At 44.7% G+C, this 12,493-nt stretch overlaps 1 protein-coding gene across 1 annotated transcript in view; it reads right to left on the bottom strand.

Annotated features, from left to right (window-relative positions):
• The window catches only part of prdm5 (PR domain containing 5), a gene marked incomplete at its 3' end in the record, with an annotated part of 38,650 nt that overhangs the window by 1,210 nt on the left and 24,947 nt on the right, over nt 1-12,493 (bottom strand). Inside the window, exons 14-15 of the mRNA XM_079351128.1 lie at nt 5,966-6,051; nt 115-238 (exon numbers count right to left, since the gene is read on the bottom strand). Of these exons, the coding sequence (XP_079207254.1) occupies nt 115-238; nt 5,966-6,051 (210 nt within the window). The remainder of the gene's footprint in view (nt 1-114; nt 239-5,965; nt 6,052-12,493) is intronic.

Here is a 12,493-nt window from a genome sequence, read left to right on the forward strand (position 1 = left end):
GCCTCTTACTGAGCCCCCCTCAAACCCACCCCTTAACTCTCCACATCTGGCCTCGTGCCATCACACACATACACACACACACACACACACACACACACACACACACACACACACTCTTGCAGGGATCACTCACGTCACATTGGAAAGGTTTCTCTCCTGTGTGGGTCCTCATGTGCTCGTCCAGGCCTCGTTTCTGGCTGAAGGCTTTGTTGCACTCGCTGCATTTATACGGCTTCTCCTGCAATCACACACACACACACACACACACACACACACACACACACACACACCCGACACAAAGGTTAGCCCAGTCAGTGTGCATTAGAACATGTACAGTCACATATATATATACATTTTTATGCACAATATGTCCCAGTTTGTTCACATATGGAGGAGATCTGTGAGTCCGTACTGCAGTGTAATAACACACACGTGTGTGTGTGTGCACAGAGCTAAAACAAACAGCACGGCACAGCGGAAAACTCTTGATGTGGAAATATCTTAGTAACACACACACACACACACACACATTGACACAGTGACTTTCAAACAGGGTCTTAATGAAGTTAAAGTTGATAACATGTTTCATCTGACACGATGACAGAGCTCTCAGGCGGTCTGCAGCTTAGAGCTCAAACACAGGACACTGACTGATGAGTTCAGGTCATTTTAAACGTGATCACTCGATTGTCAAAATGGTTTTAATTGTATTTTAAAGTCACAACAATCTGCTTTATTTGTTCTCATCAGTTGGTTTGGGGGCCTTTTTTTGCCTGTATTAAACAGAACGGGTGAGGAGAGACAGGACATGTTGGGAGGAAAGAGAAGGGGATGACATGCAGCAAAGGGCTGAGGTCGGACTTGAACCCACAACTGCAGTCATGAGACATAACCGCTAAGCTAACCTCGTAAACAATGAGTGATGAATTAGCCTTAAATTCTAAGCTAACACAAAATGCATCACTACAATGACAATAATCATTCAGTAATCAAAACATTACAGAGATGAGCTGGCTTGTGAGAACATCTGGTTTTATACAGTCGATCCGATTTGTGTGTGTGTGTGTGTGTGTGTGTGTATATATATATATCTTTTTTTTAATATAATGAGAATAGAGAACTAGTCCTGCTTTGATTTTGCTGTCATGTGGCCCAGCGCTAACTCATCCTCCGACACTGATCCCCTCTCTCTCTCTTCACACCCGGTGTTCTCCCTGGGAGCTCGTGAAGTTACGAAACGAAAGATTGCACAGCCCCTGCAGTACGGAGGAAATGACCGGAGTAGGGGCCATCAAAACCACATGGATTCCTCAAAAGAGTAAGGAAAACACGGCGTCCAGGATCCCTTTGAACGTGTATCAGAGCGCCGGCTCTCTGCGGCTGTAGAATATCACTCGGCTGTCTCCACACCTCATCAGTTTACCAAAGAACATTTCCTCTGTGCAGTTTGGAGGCCCGCCTTAGTGTCAGTCAAAGCAGCTATCTCACCCTGGGTGTGTTTGTCCAAACTCTTCAAATATGCGTGTGTGTGAATGTGTGTGTGTGTGGGTGTGTCTTGCAGTCTGAGGGGAAACGGCGGTGCCACCTAAAACACTGGAGGAGGAGATGTGAAAGTCGTGCAGATCGCAGGAGTCTGTTTCCAGCGTCACTCTCACTGCCTCTGTCTTCTCTTCTTCCTGACCTGTTTCTGGCTGATAGCAAAAAAAGGCCTCTGCCCATTTGAAGCTTAGTTGTCATGGGAATGGGGTGCATGCAGGAAGTAAGGGTCCTGGGAAAGGCGCTATCATGTGGGCGGGGCAAGGAGCGCCCAGTGACACGGGAAACAAAAGGAGGTAAAGATCAGGTTCACTGCATGTGTGCGTGTTTAAGTATGCAACTGTTTGTGTGACTGAAGGAAGAGGGGGGGTGATGGAAATAAAGCTGTGTGTGTGTGTGTGTGTGTGTGTGTGTGTGTGTGTGTGTGTGTGTGTGTGTGTGTGTGTGTGTGTGTGTGTGTGTGTGTGCGTGGAAACACTCGTTCATGATCTACGTGATGCAAAGAATCACCCAGGAATAAAAGGTTCCTGCATGACAAAAGGACAAAACTCCATCGGGTCAGAGTGCAAAGGTTAGGAAACACATGGATGGACTTAGGTGATGAGGGGTTTACCCACAATGCATCCCTGTGACCCCCGGTAACATCGAACATCTGTACCTGATGCCCTTCACTTTCCAGCAGCTGTTCACTCGATGACCTTTGCCCTGACCTTTCGTCTGAATCTGACCACTCTGAGCAGAGAGCACGTCTATAAATGCAAAGATGGAGTTCGGTTTATTTACTCCAGACGAGCCTCGCGTCTCCGGTGTCCTCTTTAACGTGTGTGTTTTTGTAAAGCGGCAGGCCAATAGGAAGTCATTGTGCTCCATTAGGCTTCAGAGTGAAGTAACAAATCAACAGCTCGCTGACACAATGGCATCTATTATAGAGTGTGAATTCTATAACTCAACACACACAATGGCTGTGTGTTTTTATCACATCCGTCGAGGAGGCCGTGCTTTCAGCGTGGGTTTTTTTTTTTCAGCAGGACAAAAAAAAGGTTGAAACTGGTTTTATGACATTTTATGGAAGTGTTTATTTGTTATAATTTATCGGTATTTATTTAGTGGTAGACCAGCAACTCCCGTGTTGCAAGCTAGAATCAGTCTGCTGGCTTTTTAGAAGTAAAGATCAGGCTCCCACTTCTTCTCTGTTGGGATTCGTTCTGTATTGAGAATAACAATCGGAGCCTCAAGCACATTAAGTTGCAATATTTGTCCGGGCATTTTCCTAAATGATCACTTTTTAATTTCTTTTGCATTTTGTGTTTACAGAAGAAAAGAAGGAGAATAAAACGGGTGCACACATTGGTTTAAGCTTGTTGCATCCTCTCCTGCAGGGAACATCGAGCCTTTCTTTGGTTAGCCTCACCGTGCTACAAAGAGCTAACGCCTGTTCTAAGGCGTAAACAAAACTGCGACACAATCAAGGTTTTCGTCCATCCGTTAGAAGCAGTGAAGCAATATCAAGTTCTCCACCAGACACGAAGCTTAAAGGGTACAAAAGATCCCTTTATGACACGTTCCCCCTGTGAACACGTTAGGACAGACTGGCCCTGTAATCTCCTCCTGTGCACCTCACAGCAGGAGACTTTCCGATCGGTCGAAGAACACCGATGTAGAAAGAGCGATGTGGACAAGACTGAAGAAGCACAATGAGTATGCATTAAAAAAAAAAACAATTAAAAAAGTGATGGGCGAGAGCGGCTGTAAGAGGCCATCTACTAATATATTTCTTTATTTGTTTTTGTATTTATTTGTTTTTTAGACGATTAAAGATGCAATGTACTGATTCCACCACCAGGCCCTTTTTTTAATGTTCGCTGACACACATGTATGAGCTCAATCAGTTTAACAGGCATCAGCTGATTTGAAGTAAATCTGCTAGAAATGACCTCACAGTTTAGTCCCTTTGTGTTCTAATGTACTGATCTTTCTTTGTACGTTACAGCAGGAACATGGACAGCCTCACATTTGTTAAACAAAGAACAGAAAGTTTGTCTTTGACAGCCGCTAGTTCCAGTAAATCCTGATCCAAAATATGAAACGCCTTTCAACAGAAAAAAAAAAAAAAAACTAGTTGTTCAACATACAGTCACATCCATTCTCATTAGAGATCAAAACAATGTCATGAAAAATGTCTCAAATATCCAAAATGTCAGTAGTTCATGTCGTCATCCAGTGTTTTTCATTTCGGTGTGCTGTCATGTGGTTTGTGGTACAAACGCATCCATCTTTAATCGCGCACATTAACAGCGAGCTGCGGCTCTTTCAGCTCAATGACATTTGTTTAGCTCGGCGGTGACTTCATCTGGCTCTGCTGTTTGTAACTTTTCAGCCGATGGTTCAGAGTGCGCTGAGCAAAGGCAGATCTGAGGCCATTATGAGCCCAACATCAGTCTGTTTAATCAGCAGCACAGCAGAAACTCATACCTGCCTGTTTCTACTGAGAGACGCCAACCAGGAGGAGAGCGCCATTATCAGCGCGGGCGTGTAGCACAGCGCTGCTGCTTTAAACGACATTTTAAAAAAAACCAAAACAGATCTTTGAAATTAACAGTGCTGACAGGCTGTCGCAGCCAGAGCTGTACCAACTGATGATGGAGACAAATATTAACTCTCATCCATCAAAAAGGGCCTCAAACACACACGTCCAGATGCTCACGATCATGTTTGAAGACGTATCACGCTTGTGCACAACTTCGACGTGGTCACAAGTGAAGCAGGGAAAAGAACCTTCTCCTTTCTCCACCCGGAGCCCTGACTCACTGACATGTCGTCAAAGTTTGTGCAAAAAATAAATAAATCAGTTTTGACCCCTCGCACCAGACTCCATTAACAGAACGACTCGTTTTGCAGAAGACAGGACTTCCTGCTCTGCTTCCACTTGAATCAGTGAGTTTGTTTGTATTATTGTTTGACTGGCTATAATCCAACACATAATGTATCACAAAAGTTGAAGACAATGTTATTTATTTATTTTTCCTCAATGGAGTCTGGGGGTGTCATTGACATCGGCAGTACGGCTGTCTCTGGTTACAAACAAGTCCCTCTGTGCATGGACGCATTCAGTTTTGTCTGAACTTTTATTGGACACGCTTTGACTCACCGGTGTCGTTTAAAGCAAACTGCTCGATCAGTTCCAAACTTCTCCTGTCTATTAGCCATTAAGGCTCATTATGACACACCAGCAGAATTATCCATTAATGTCTGGGCAATCAAGACAATGTTTCCTCTGTCTGAAGATGAATATCAGTCTATATTATTTTCTTCAGTTATGTCAGTAGACTTTACTAAATGATTCATGAAAGAACCTGCAATTGTGGGAATTACCTCATTTTTAATGGGCTGGGAGTGTCACATGTGTGAGACACAGAGGAGACAGGACTTCAATCTACCCACGAGGTGTGAGGGGATTTTTTTTTTTTTCTTCTCATACTTTGCAGTTCAGATAACGGCGGCACAGAAAACCCCGAAGCAAAGAGCGGCACATTGAATCCAGTGAATGTCAGCGTGACACCTGACACTGGGCCAGCAGCCTTTTCTCTGTCTTTAGCCCCATTAACTTCTCTCATTTAACTGTGCTGAAAAGTGTAATTAGACGTTCACAATGAGGGATTAATAGAGTTCTTCCACACCTTTTATAGCAGCAGACATTTTGACCCGAACAGAAGAACAGGCACAGGGTTTAATACACTGCAACAATTGTTCTGTTCTATTCAGGTGTCTGAGTCAGCCGTTACATGCAGTGAGCGTGCACAATACCACGACCCTGAACCTGACGAAGCTAAATGGAATGCAGCCAACATGCTGTAAATGTTAATATACCGTCTATACACCATGTCCTGTTGTCACTGTGCACAATCTACTGCATGTTTATGTTGCTGCAAAGCAAAGTAATGTGTAGGGAGAAAAAAAAAATAAAATAAAAAAAAACCCCCCACTGCTTTTAGATCTTGTTTTATGCTCAGGTTCTGAACTCTGCATGATTTTAATTATTTGACGCTTGTTATTGTTTTAATGGTTTTACTACTTGTAGCACCTTGAGATTTTCTTTTAAATGCAATAAAAAGAAAATGTATTATTATTATTATTATTAGTAGTAGTAGTAGTAGTAGTACATGCTGGCGCTCTTATTGGTCAGAAAGTTATTAGGGACCATTCATTTAATGAAGAAGAGCAACTTTTAAAATGAAACCAAACAACTGAAGATCATCAGAGCAGGATCACCCACGTCATCAGGACAGGAAGTGATGCAATAAAATGCCAAATAAGGGTAAACGTGATCATGTGGGTTTGTGTGCAGAGCAGAAAAGTAACGATCAGAGTTTATATCCGTGAGACAGAAGAAGGTTTTTTCGAACAGAAGCGCAGAGACGGGGAAACTTACACGCGTGTGTGTGCGGATGTGCATCTTCAGGCCGTCGTTCTTGCTGAAGGCTTTGTCACAGTACGGACACTGGTAGGGACGCTCGCCTGAGGAACAAGAGCAAAGAAAACACCCGTCATATGAGAGCAGCAACTCTGCCAAACAAGCACATGTACAGTATGTAAAACACACCTTCACTAATACATAATAATATGTTACATTTGACAAAATAAACAGCTAATATATCAGCGTTTTTACAGCACATGAAATGCAAAAAAAAATCTTTTAATTGAGAATCAGATGCTTCAGATTTAAAGGCTTCACACAGTGAGACGACAGACACTTTTCACATCTGGGCTGAAGATTTGGCCATGTCTGTCCAGGTTGAGAATCGTCATCCTCATTATAACTACATGATCCGTCTTATCTGAGAGATGTTTACTGTGTTTGCTCTGCCATGCACACCGGTACGAAGAACACCAGCAAGAAAAACCAACGTGCAGACCTTCAAGAAAGAAGATCTTCGAGCCAAAGTCGTGAAGTAAAACATTCAGAGAAGTTTAGTGCAGGCTCGAAGTTGGAAGAATATTTCCAAAACAAGCAAGAGAGCTTTACTGCCAGGTAGGAGAAGGAGAGCCAGTGGATATTTTGGGCTCGCCGCAGAGCTGCAGAGTAGGATGTTGAAGGGCACACGGTGCTGCCTCTGTCTTCCGCTCTTCCTGACCTGCTTTGACCTCGCTACTGGTCGACCAGATCTTCCTTCCAGACCCTTTCATTTCGTATGCACGCTGACTTTTCCGCTGCACGGCAGAAGCTTGTGTTGGCTCGGCTTCATGGCTCGCTATCTGAGCTCCGACTGGCCAACAGTTTAGGAGCACATCAGAGGCAGAGTGGCTTATCCCGACTGGATCAAAAGAATTCAGAGCAAACTCGCACAGATCATATCTGAGCGCCGGGCGATGATGACAAAGGGAAAGTGACGGGCTGTCAGTCAAACAGGACGCGAACACATGGATGTATTTACCGCCTGCTGATCCACGAGCCAGATAGGAGCAAGCGAGCTGATTACTAATCTATAGAAGGGATATGAGGTAACCTATAGAGCCACACTGAAGTTACAGGGAGGAACATACAGTAGGAAGCTGAGGAGGAAAAATTCGGGGTTTTTATAATTTGATAAAGTCAGCAGAGAACTCTTGTTAAAGAGAGTCTGAATCTCCTGAAATCACACAATGCCTGAGAGTGTACCAAGTAAAATGTAATGAAACACTTCCAATGATAGAAACCAACTGTGCTCATTTCTTCACTGCAACAATCTAATTTCACATCTGCTTCGCACCAACGTAATCTGTCTTTGGTGACTAATTGTCGAACAGGCAGCCGAGCGGTTTTATTGATGGGGGAGATGCTCTGCCCCTTTAAGTAATAAGGTTAATTAGCTGCGTTTCCTTGGGATTCAAAACGCAAAGATGCTTATTAAATCAGAAAATCCATCGAGGGAACTTCTGTAGGAGAGCAATATTATCCGTCTGCTCTAAACACAGCTGTGCAGGAGGAAGGTTCCTCCTCTGTTTCTCACAGCGAGTGTGAAGGCATGCAGTGGCAAACGTTCAAGGGCGAGTTTATCTCTGCAGAGACACAAACGTCCACGTCTGCTGCACTTCTTCCACCCTGACAAGATAAGACAGAGCAGGTCAGCATGTGCAAACAGAAAAACCTGAGACTGTAAATGTTCACCAACAAAGTCTGGGTGACGTCACTGCAGGGAGCTTTTCGCCAGGCTGGAATCTCGTCTCAGTCCAACGGAGCCGAGGCGGGTTTTAAAGCTTCTTCACAAACTGCGACATCATGCCACCCGCCTGTCAATCAGGCGCGGGGTGTGGCATCCAGGTTTGTTTGAGCCGTTCTCAAGTGGATGTTTGAGGATCTGCAGTTTTCTGCACTTAGCTTGATGTTTCTACATGCTTCTTTTTTTTTTAATAAGCGCTCACATCACATGCAAAAAAACAACAAAGTCAAAAAGTGTCAAAAGCAAACACAAGCTGGTGCCTTGAATGGTTTTTCCTCTGTGTATATAGTGTGAGGTTTGAATGACAGAGATGTGGGTCAGAAAGTCTTCAACTTCTCTGATCAATTGCTTCTGCCTGTCGACACAAACGGTTGTAACAGATGAAATGTCGTACTTGGTGTATCTTTTTTAAATGGACCTTTCTCACCATGCTTTTTTGCTCAAACTGTCTTTATATTGCTCGATTATGAACCCAAACCAGAATCTCCCCCTTCGAGTCTGTCAGCAGCTAAATTAAAGACGTTTTTAAAATACTCTTCTTACTTCTTTAGTCCCTGTTAAAAATCACTTGCAAGCTAGTGACCCAACTTTATGACTTCATTCTGACGTGTGACCATCGAAAGGCTGCGATGGTTTCATTTAATGCAGCTACGACAGCTGTCAGGTAGCAGATGTACACATCCCCCCCCCCCCACCAGAGGGCTTCAGAGGAGCACGAGGAGGAGCGCTGTGACACGAGCTAATAAAATGTGTAACCTTACGTTGGTGTAGAAAGGGTTAAAGGGACATATGTGGACTGATTACACAAAGTGAAACATGTGCCGAGGGGACTGTCTCTGCGTTCTGTCCTTGTCTGCGCAGCCTCGGCCTGCAGGAGGCCTTTTGTTGACAAACAGGAAAATCTGAATCCCAGATGTGTTTGGAGAAAGAGGAGAGCAAATCCTATGTGTTGTGTAGCATGTGTGGTATCGGGTTAAGGCCCCGTGCTGGCCTTGGGGAGTCCTGGGGAAGGCATTAGTGCGCTAATAGCACCGGAGCACAGTGTGCCAGTGTACTTCTGCGGCTTGGATCACATCCCTCCCAGGAGCTGGCTATTGTCGGGTAATACGCAGAAAACCACACCCTGCCAACACATAAGTGCACAGCAATTCACCTACTTAACCTATACGCTCCCCGAGTCTGGACATGTGTGCCTCAGCTGGAGAAAAAAAACAGAGAAAATGATGGTATTTGATATGCGAAGAGAGGTCATTCATACAGCCACTTATGGACTCAATACTAGAATTGTTGGCTTATCCACGGCCTCAACCTGCGCAGACTTAAACAAGAGGAACTCAATCCCTTAGCGGAACAGGAAATAAACAAACGCTACTTGGAAACTTAAGTAGTAACTTTCTGGCAACACTGCTCAGTGTTTTTTCGTGTGAGGGTCTCCGTGTCTGTTCTGCTGACTTACTGTAACTGGAAACCCTCCACTTATTCTCCAGATTGAGCCAGATTGTTTGGGGATTATGAGGGGTGGCTGCAGCTCTGAGCCGGGGCTTTATGTGTGCGGAGATGGTAACTGATTTAGCACGTGCTGAAACAGAACACCATCTCTTTGACCCTGGGTGTCTCCCCCGGCCCCTGCTGTGGCCCTCACACTCCTCGTCTGCTAATCGATCCGTTTGGCACCCCATGTGTGTCGTATGTGTGTGTGTGTGTGTGTGTGTGTGTGTGTGTGTGTGCGTACGGCAGTGTGTCTGCTCAGCAGATGGCCGGCTTTGTCGTATCTGCCTGCTGCACAGTGTTCGTGTTATGGAGAGAGCTTTGTAGCTTCAGGGCTCCGGTCTGAAAGACATTAGTGCTGTCCGTCACAAATTAATTCACCACTTCCTCCGCTTCAGCACACAGTGGCCCTGCACTGTCCTCCTCTCTGCCCCGCGTCACATACCGACAGGTAACGTGATATCAGTGTGTTGGAGATGATAAGAGATCGACTTTGATGATGCAAAGGAACGCCCGACAACTTTTACACTTGACCTTTCCATTATAGCCGAGGTCTCAGCGGACCCCTCTGCTTCCGCAAACAATTCTCTTGAACTTGCCCTTATGAGGGTAACTGTATCATACGGACCGATACCCCACATGCAGCTGATCCAACCTGTCAACACGCGTCTCAAATAGTAATACCGTTTAAATTGAAGGCCACTCCTGTATTTTAAAACCTGGACCCTATTTGGACATATCGTACGGTCCAAATGGCTGAAACAAGCCAGGATGACGACACTGTCACTTTTAAGTTTCCCTCCCAAAAGTGCTCGTTTTGCCACTGACAGGCTCAGGTTATTTGTGAAGGCATTTCTGCCACTTCACTTCCTGTGTTTAATGATCAATATTATCATAAACAGACACAAACAAGCTCAGATCTTCTGTCATACTTTGAACCAAAAGCTGAGAAAAAGAGTAGAAGCTTTGTTCCTTTAAAGTCAGAGGTCGGGAAATACTCGTGTTTCTCAAATTTATGTTTCTTCCCAGCAGAGAAGCAGAAGAGGCGACACTGTCTCTGTTGTAGATCGAACATTTGAGATGTTTCAGCCATGTAAACATGTATTTATGTCATGACGACAGTGTGCAGGAGTGCAGTAATTGCTGCAATTTTTTTGGTAACTTGAAAAAAAAGGCATTTCTCAAAATCAGGCTCCCAGGACTTTTATTTTTGTTGCCCTGTCCTTCTCGGTACTTCACGTTTTGTTAAGAGTGAGATTTTCTTTCTCAAAGCAAAAAAACAACTTAAATCGCTTTCTTTAAACTCTGTAATTTTAACTGGAAACATTAAAAATATGATTAAAAACAAGCCGCTGATTACGGCAGCTCCCACGGTCTGAGGTCACATCATTGTTCTAGTTGAGGGACTTTGAAGACAGCGATGAAACTGCAATCTGTGGTTCAAATGAAGCAGTTTGTCCTTTCTGTGAAAGATCATTTGCTTGATGTCTTCAGACTTTTAGAATAACAATGTGATCATTTGAGCATCGAGCACTTTTAATGGACGGACTTTGATCACGTTCCCTCTCAGATTGCATTGCAGCCATTACACCCTGTGTCACAGCTGACAGCTGAGGCAATCGAGTGGAGCAATTCCACAACTTGTTAAACCAATTAGTCATTTAGAGCCCAAAAAGACCCAGGTTTGAAGAGCCCCGTTATAAACCTGCATCCAGGACCGCTTAAAGCTGCACCTCGTGAGGAACTTTTCACCAGAGACAGAAAATCGTTTACTACGGGATGGTTTTATGTACAAAATCGTATCCATGACAACGGCGACAACAAAGCAATCATCCGTACGTAAATAGGTTCAGTGATTCCAGAGTTGCACCAGATGTCCATCTGAGGGCAGTTGCCGTGTCGTGAGATCAGTTGATGTTGCAATGTGCGGCTCTTTGAAGCGTCTAAATATGGCTGTGTATAATTATTATAACAAATGACACCCAGACAATAAGCATCCTCTGGCCAGTGCCAGCAGTGCACGTAAGAACCAGCCGCTTCAACATGTCTCATTATTCACTGAAAGAACAATACTGAATGCAACATGGCGTCTCACTGTGAACTCCATACGAACACAAAAAGCTGCCTTCTTGCACGATTGTTTTCTTGAAGCGTCCGAGCACGATCGCTCCCCTCTCCACTCGGCCTGCGCGTTCACATTTGTTACACCGTTTGCTGCCCGAGTACAATGCCTATGGATTGCATCTCCATTATTGTGATTACAGAAAAATAAAAAATAAAATAAGAAGCAGAAACAATTAACCGGGGTGCCTGTAGTGCAGTGGCAGCGCACGCGTCACCATGTATGGAGGCTAAAGTCCTTACGTGGGCAGCCCAGGTTCGACTCCAGCCTGAGGCCCTTTCCCCGCACGTCAATCCCCTCTCTCTCCCGATTTCCGTCTCTATCCACTTTCTCTCTCTCTCTCAAAAAAAGGCAGAAAAGCCCGACAAAAAAAAAAAAAAAGAAGAAACAATTAACCACCAATATTTTGACCCAACGTCTTGGGTCAAAATATTGGTGGAAGACGACAGTTCACCAAAACTGTTGCATGTGATTCTACCAGATGACCTGCATCTGTATTTCACAAGAGTCACAGTTCACTTAAGTTTATTTAACTTGAGTGACTTTTTTTACGGGATAAAGCTGAACAGAGGAGAGTGGCAGGCAGGAACTTAAACTCAGGGATGACATTTGACGTCATGACGTTTGTTCAAGAAGGAAACATAAAATCGTATCCAGCTCTGTGTGGGGTTTAATGCCTCTAACAGCATCGCAGCGTCATACGTGATGCAGTGCCCGCTGGAATCATGTCGTTAAGGGTTAAAATGCCAAAGCAATTTGTTGTAACACAGCTCATGGCTCCACGCTGATCACTGAGCCCAAACATGACATGTCCCATGATGTCAGCGTAATGCCGAGGCTCTGCCTTCTGTCACATTTCCCCTGGCACAAATAATCCTCATGAAGCCGCTCGGCGTTATTCCCCACATCGTGGCACACACGGTGGGAAAATGTCCTCGCACTGCGCTGTGATGTGGAGGAGAACACATTAACGCCACGAGAGGGCCAAAAGAGAACCGTTTAAAAGATGACAGAAACATCCATCACGACTCCTGACTTCACCAACGTCTTCCACGTCCACGTCCAACTTTCTGACAGCTCTCATTTTGTGGTGATCTCATGCAGGCTGCTCTCGGAGCGGACGCCCGCCTGCGTGGCTCTGCAGCTGCAG

This window comes from Symphodus melops (assembly GCF_947650265.1).
Source record: "Symphodus melops genome assembly, chromosome: 8".
NCBI classification, from domain to species: Eukaryota; Metazoa; Chordata; class Actinopteri; order Labriformes; family Labridae; genus Symphodus; species Symphodus melops.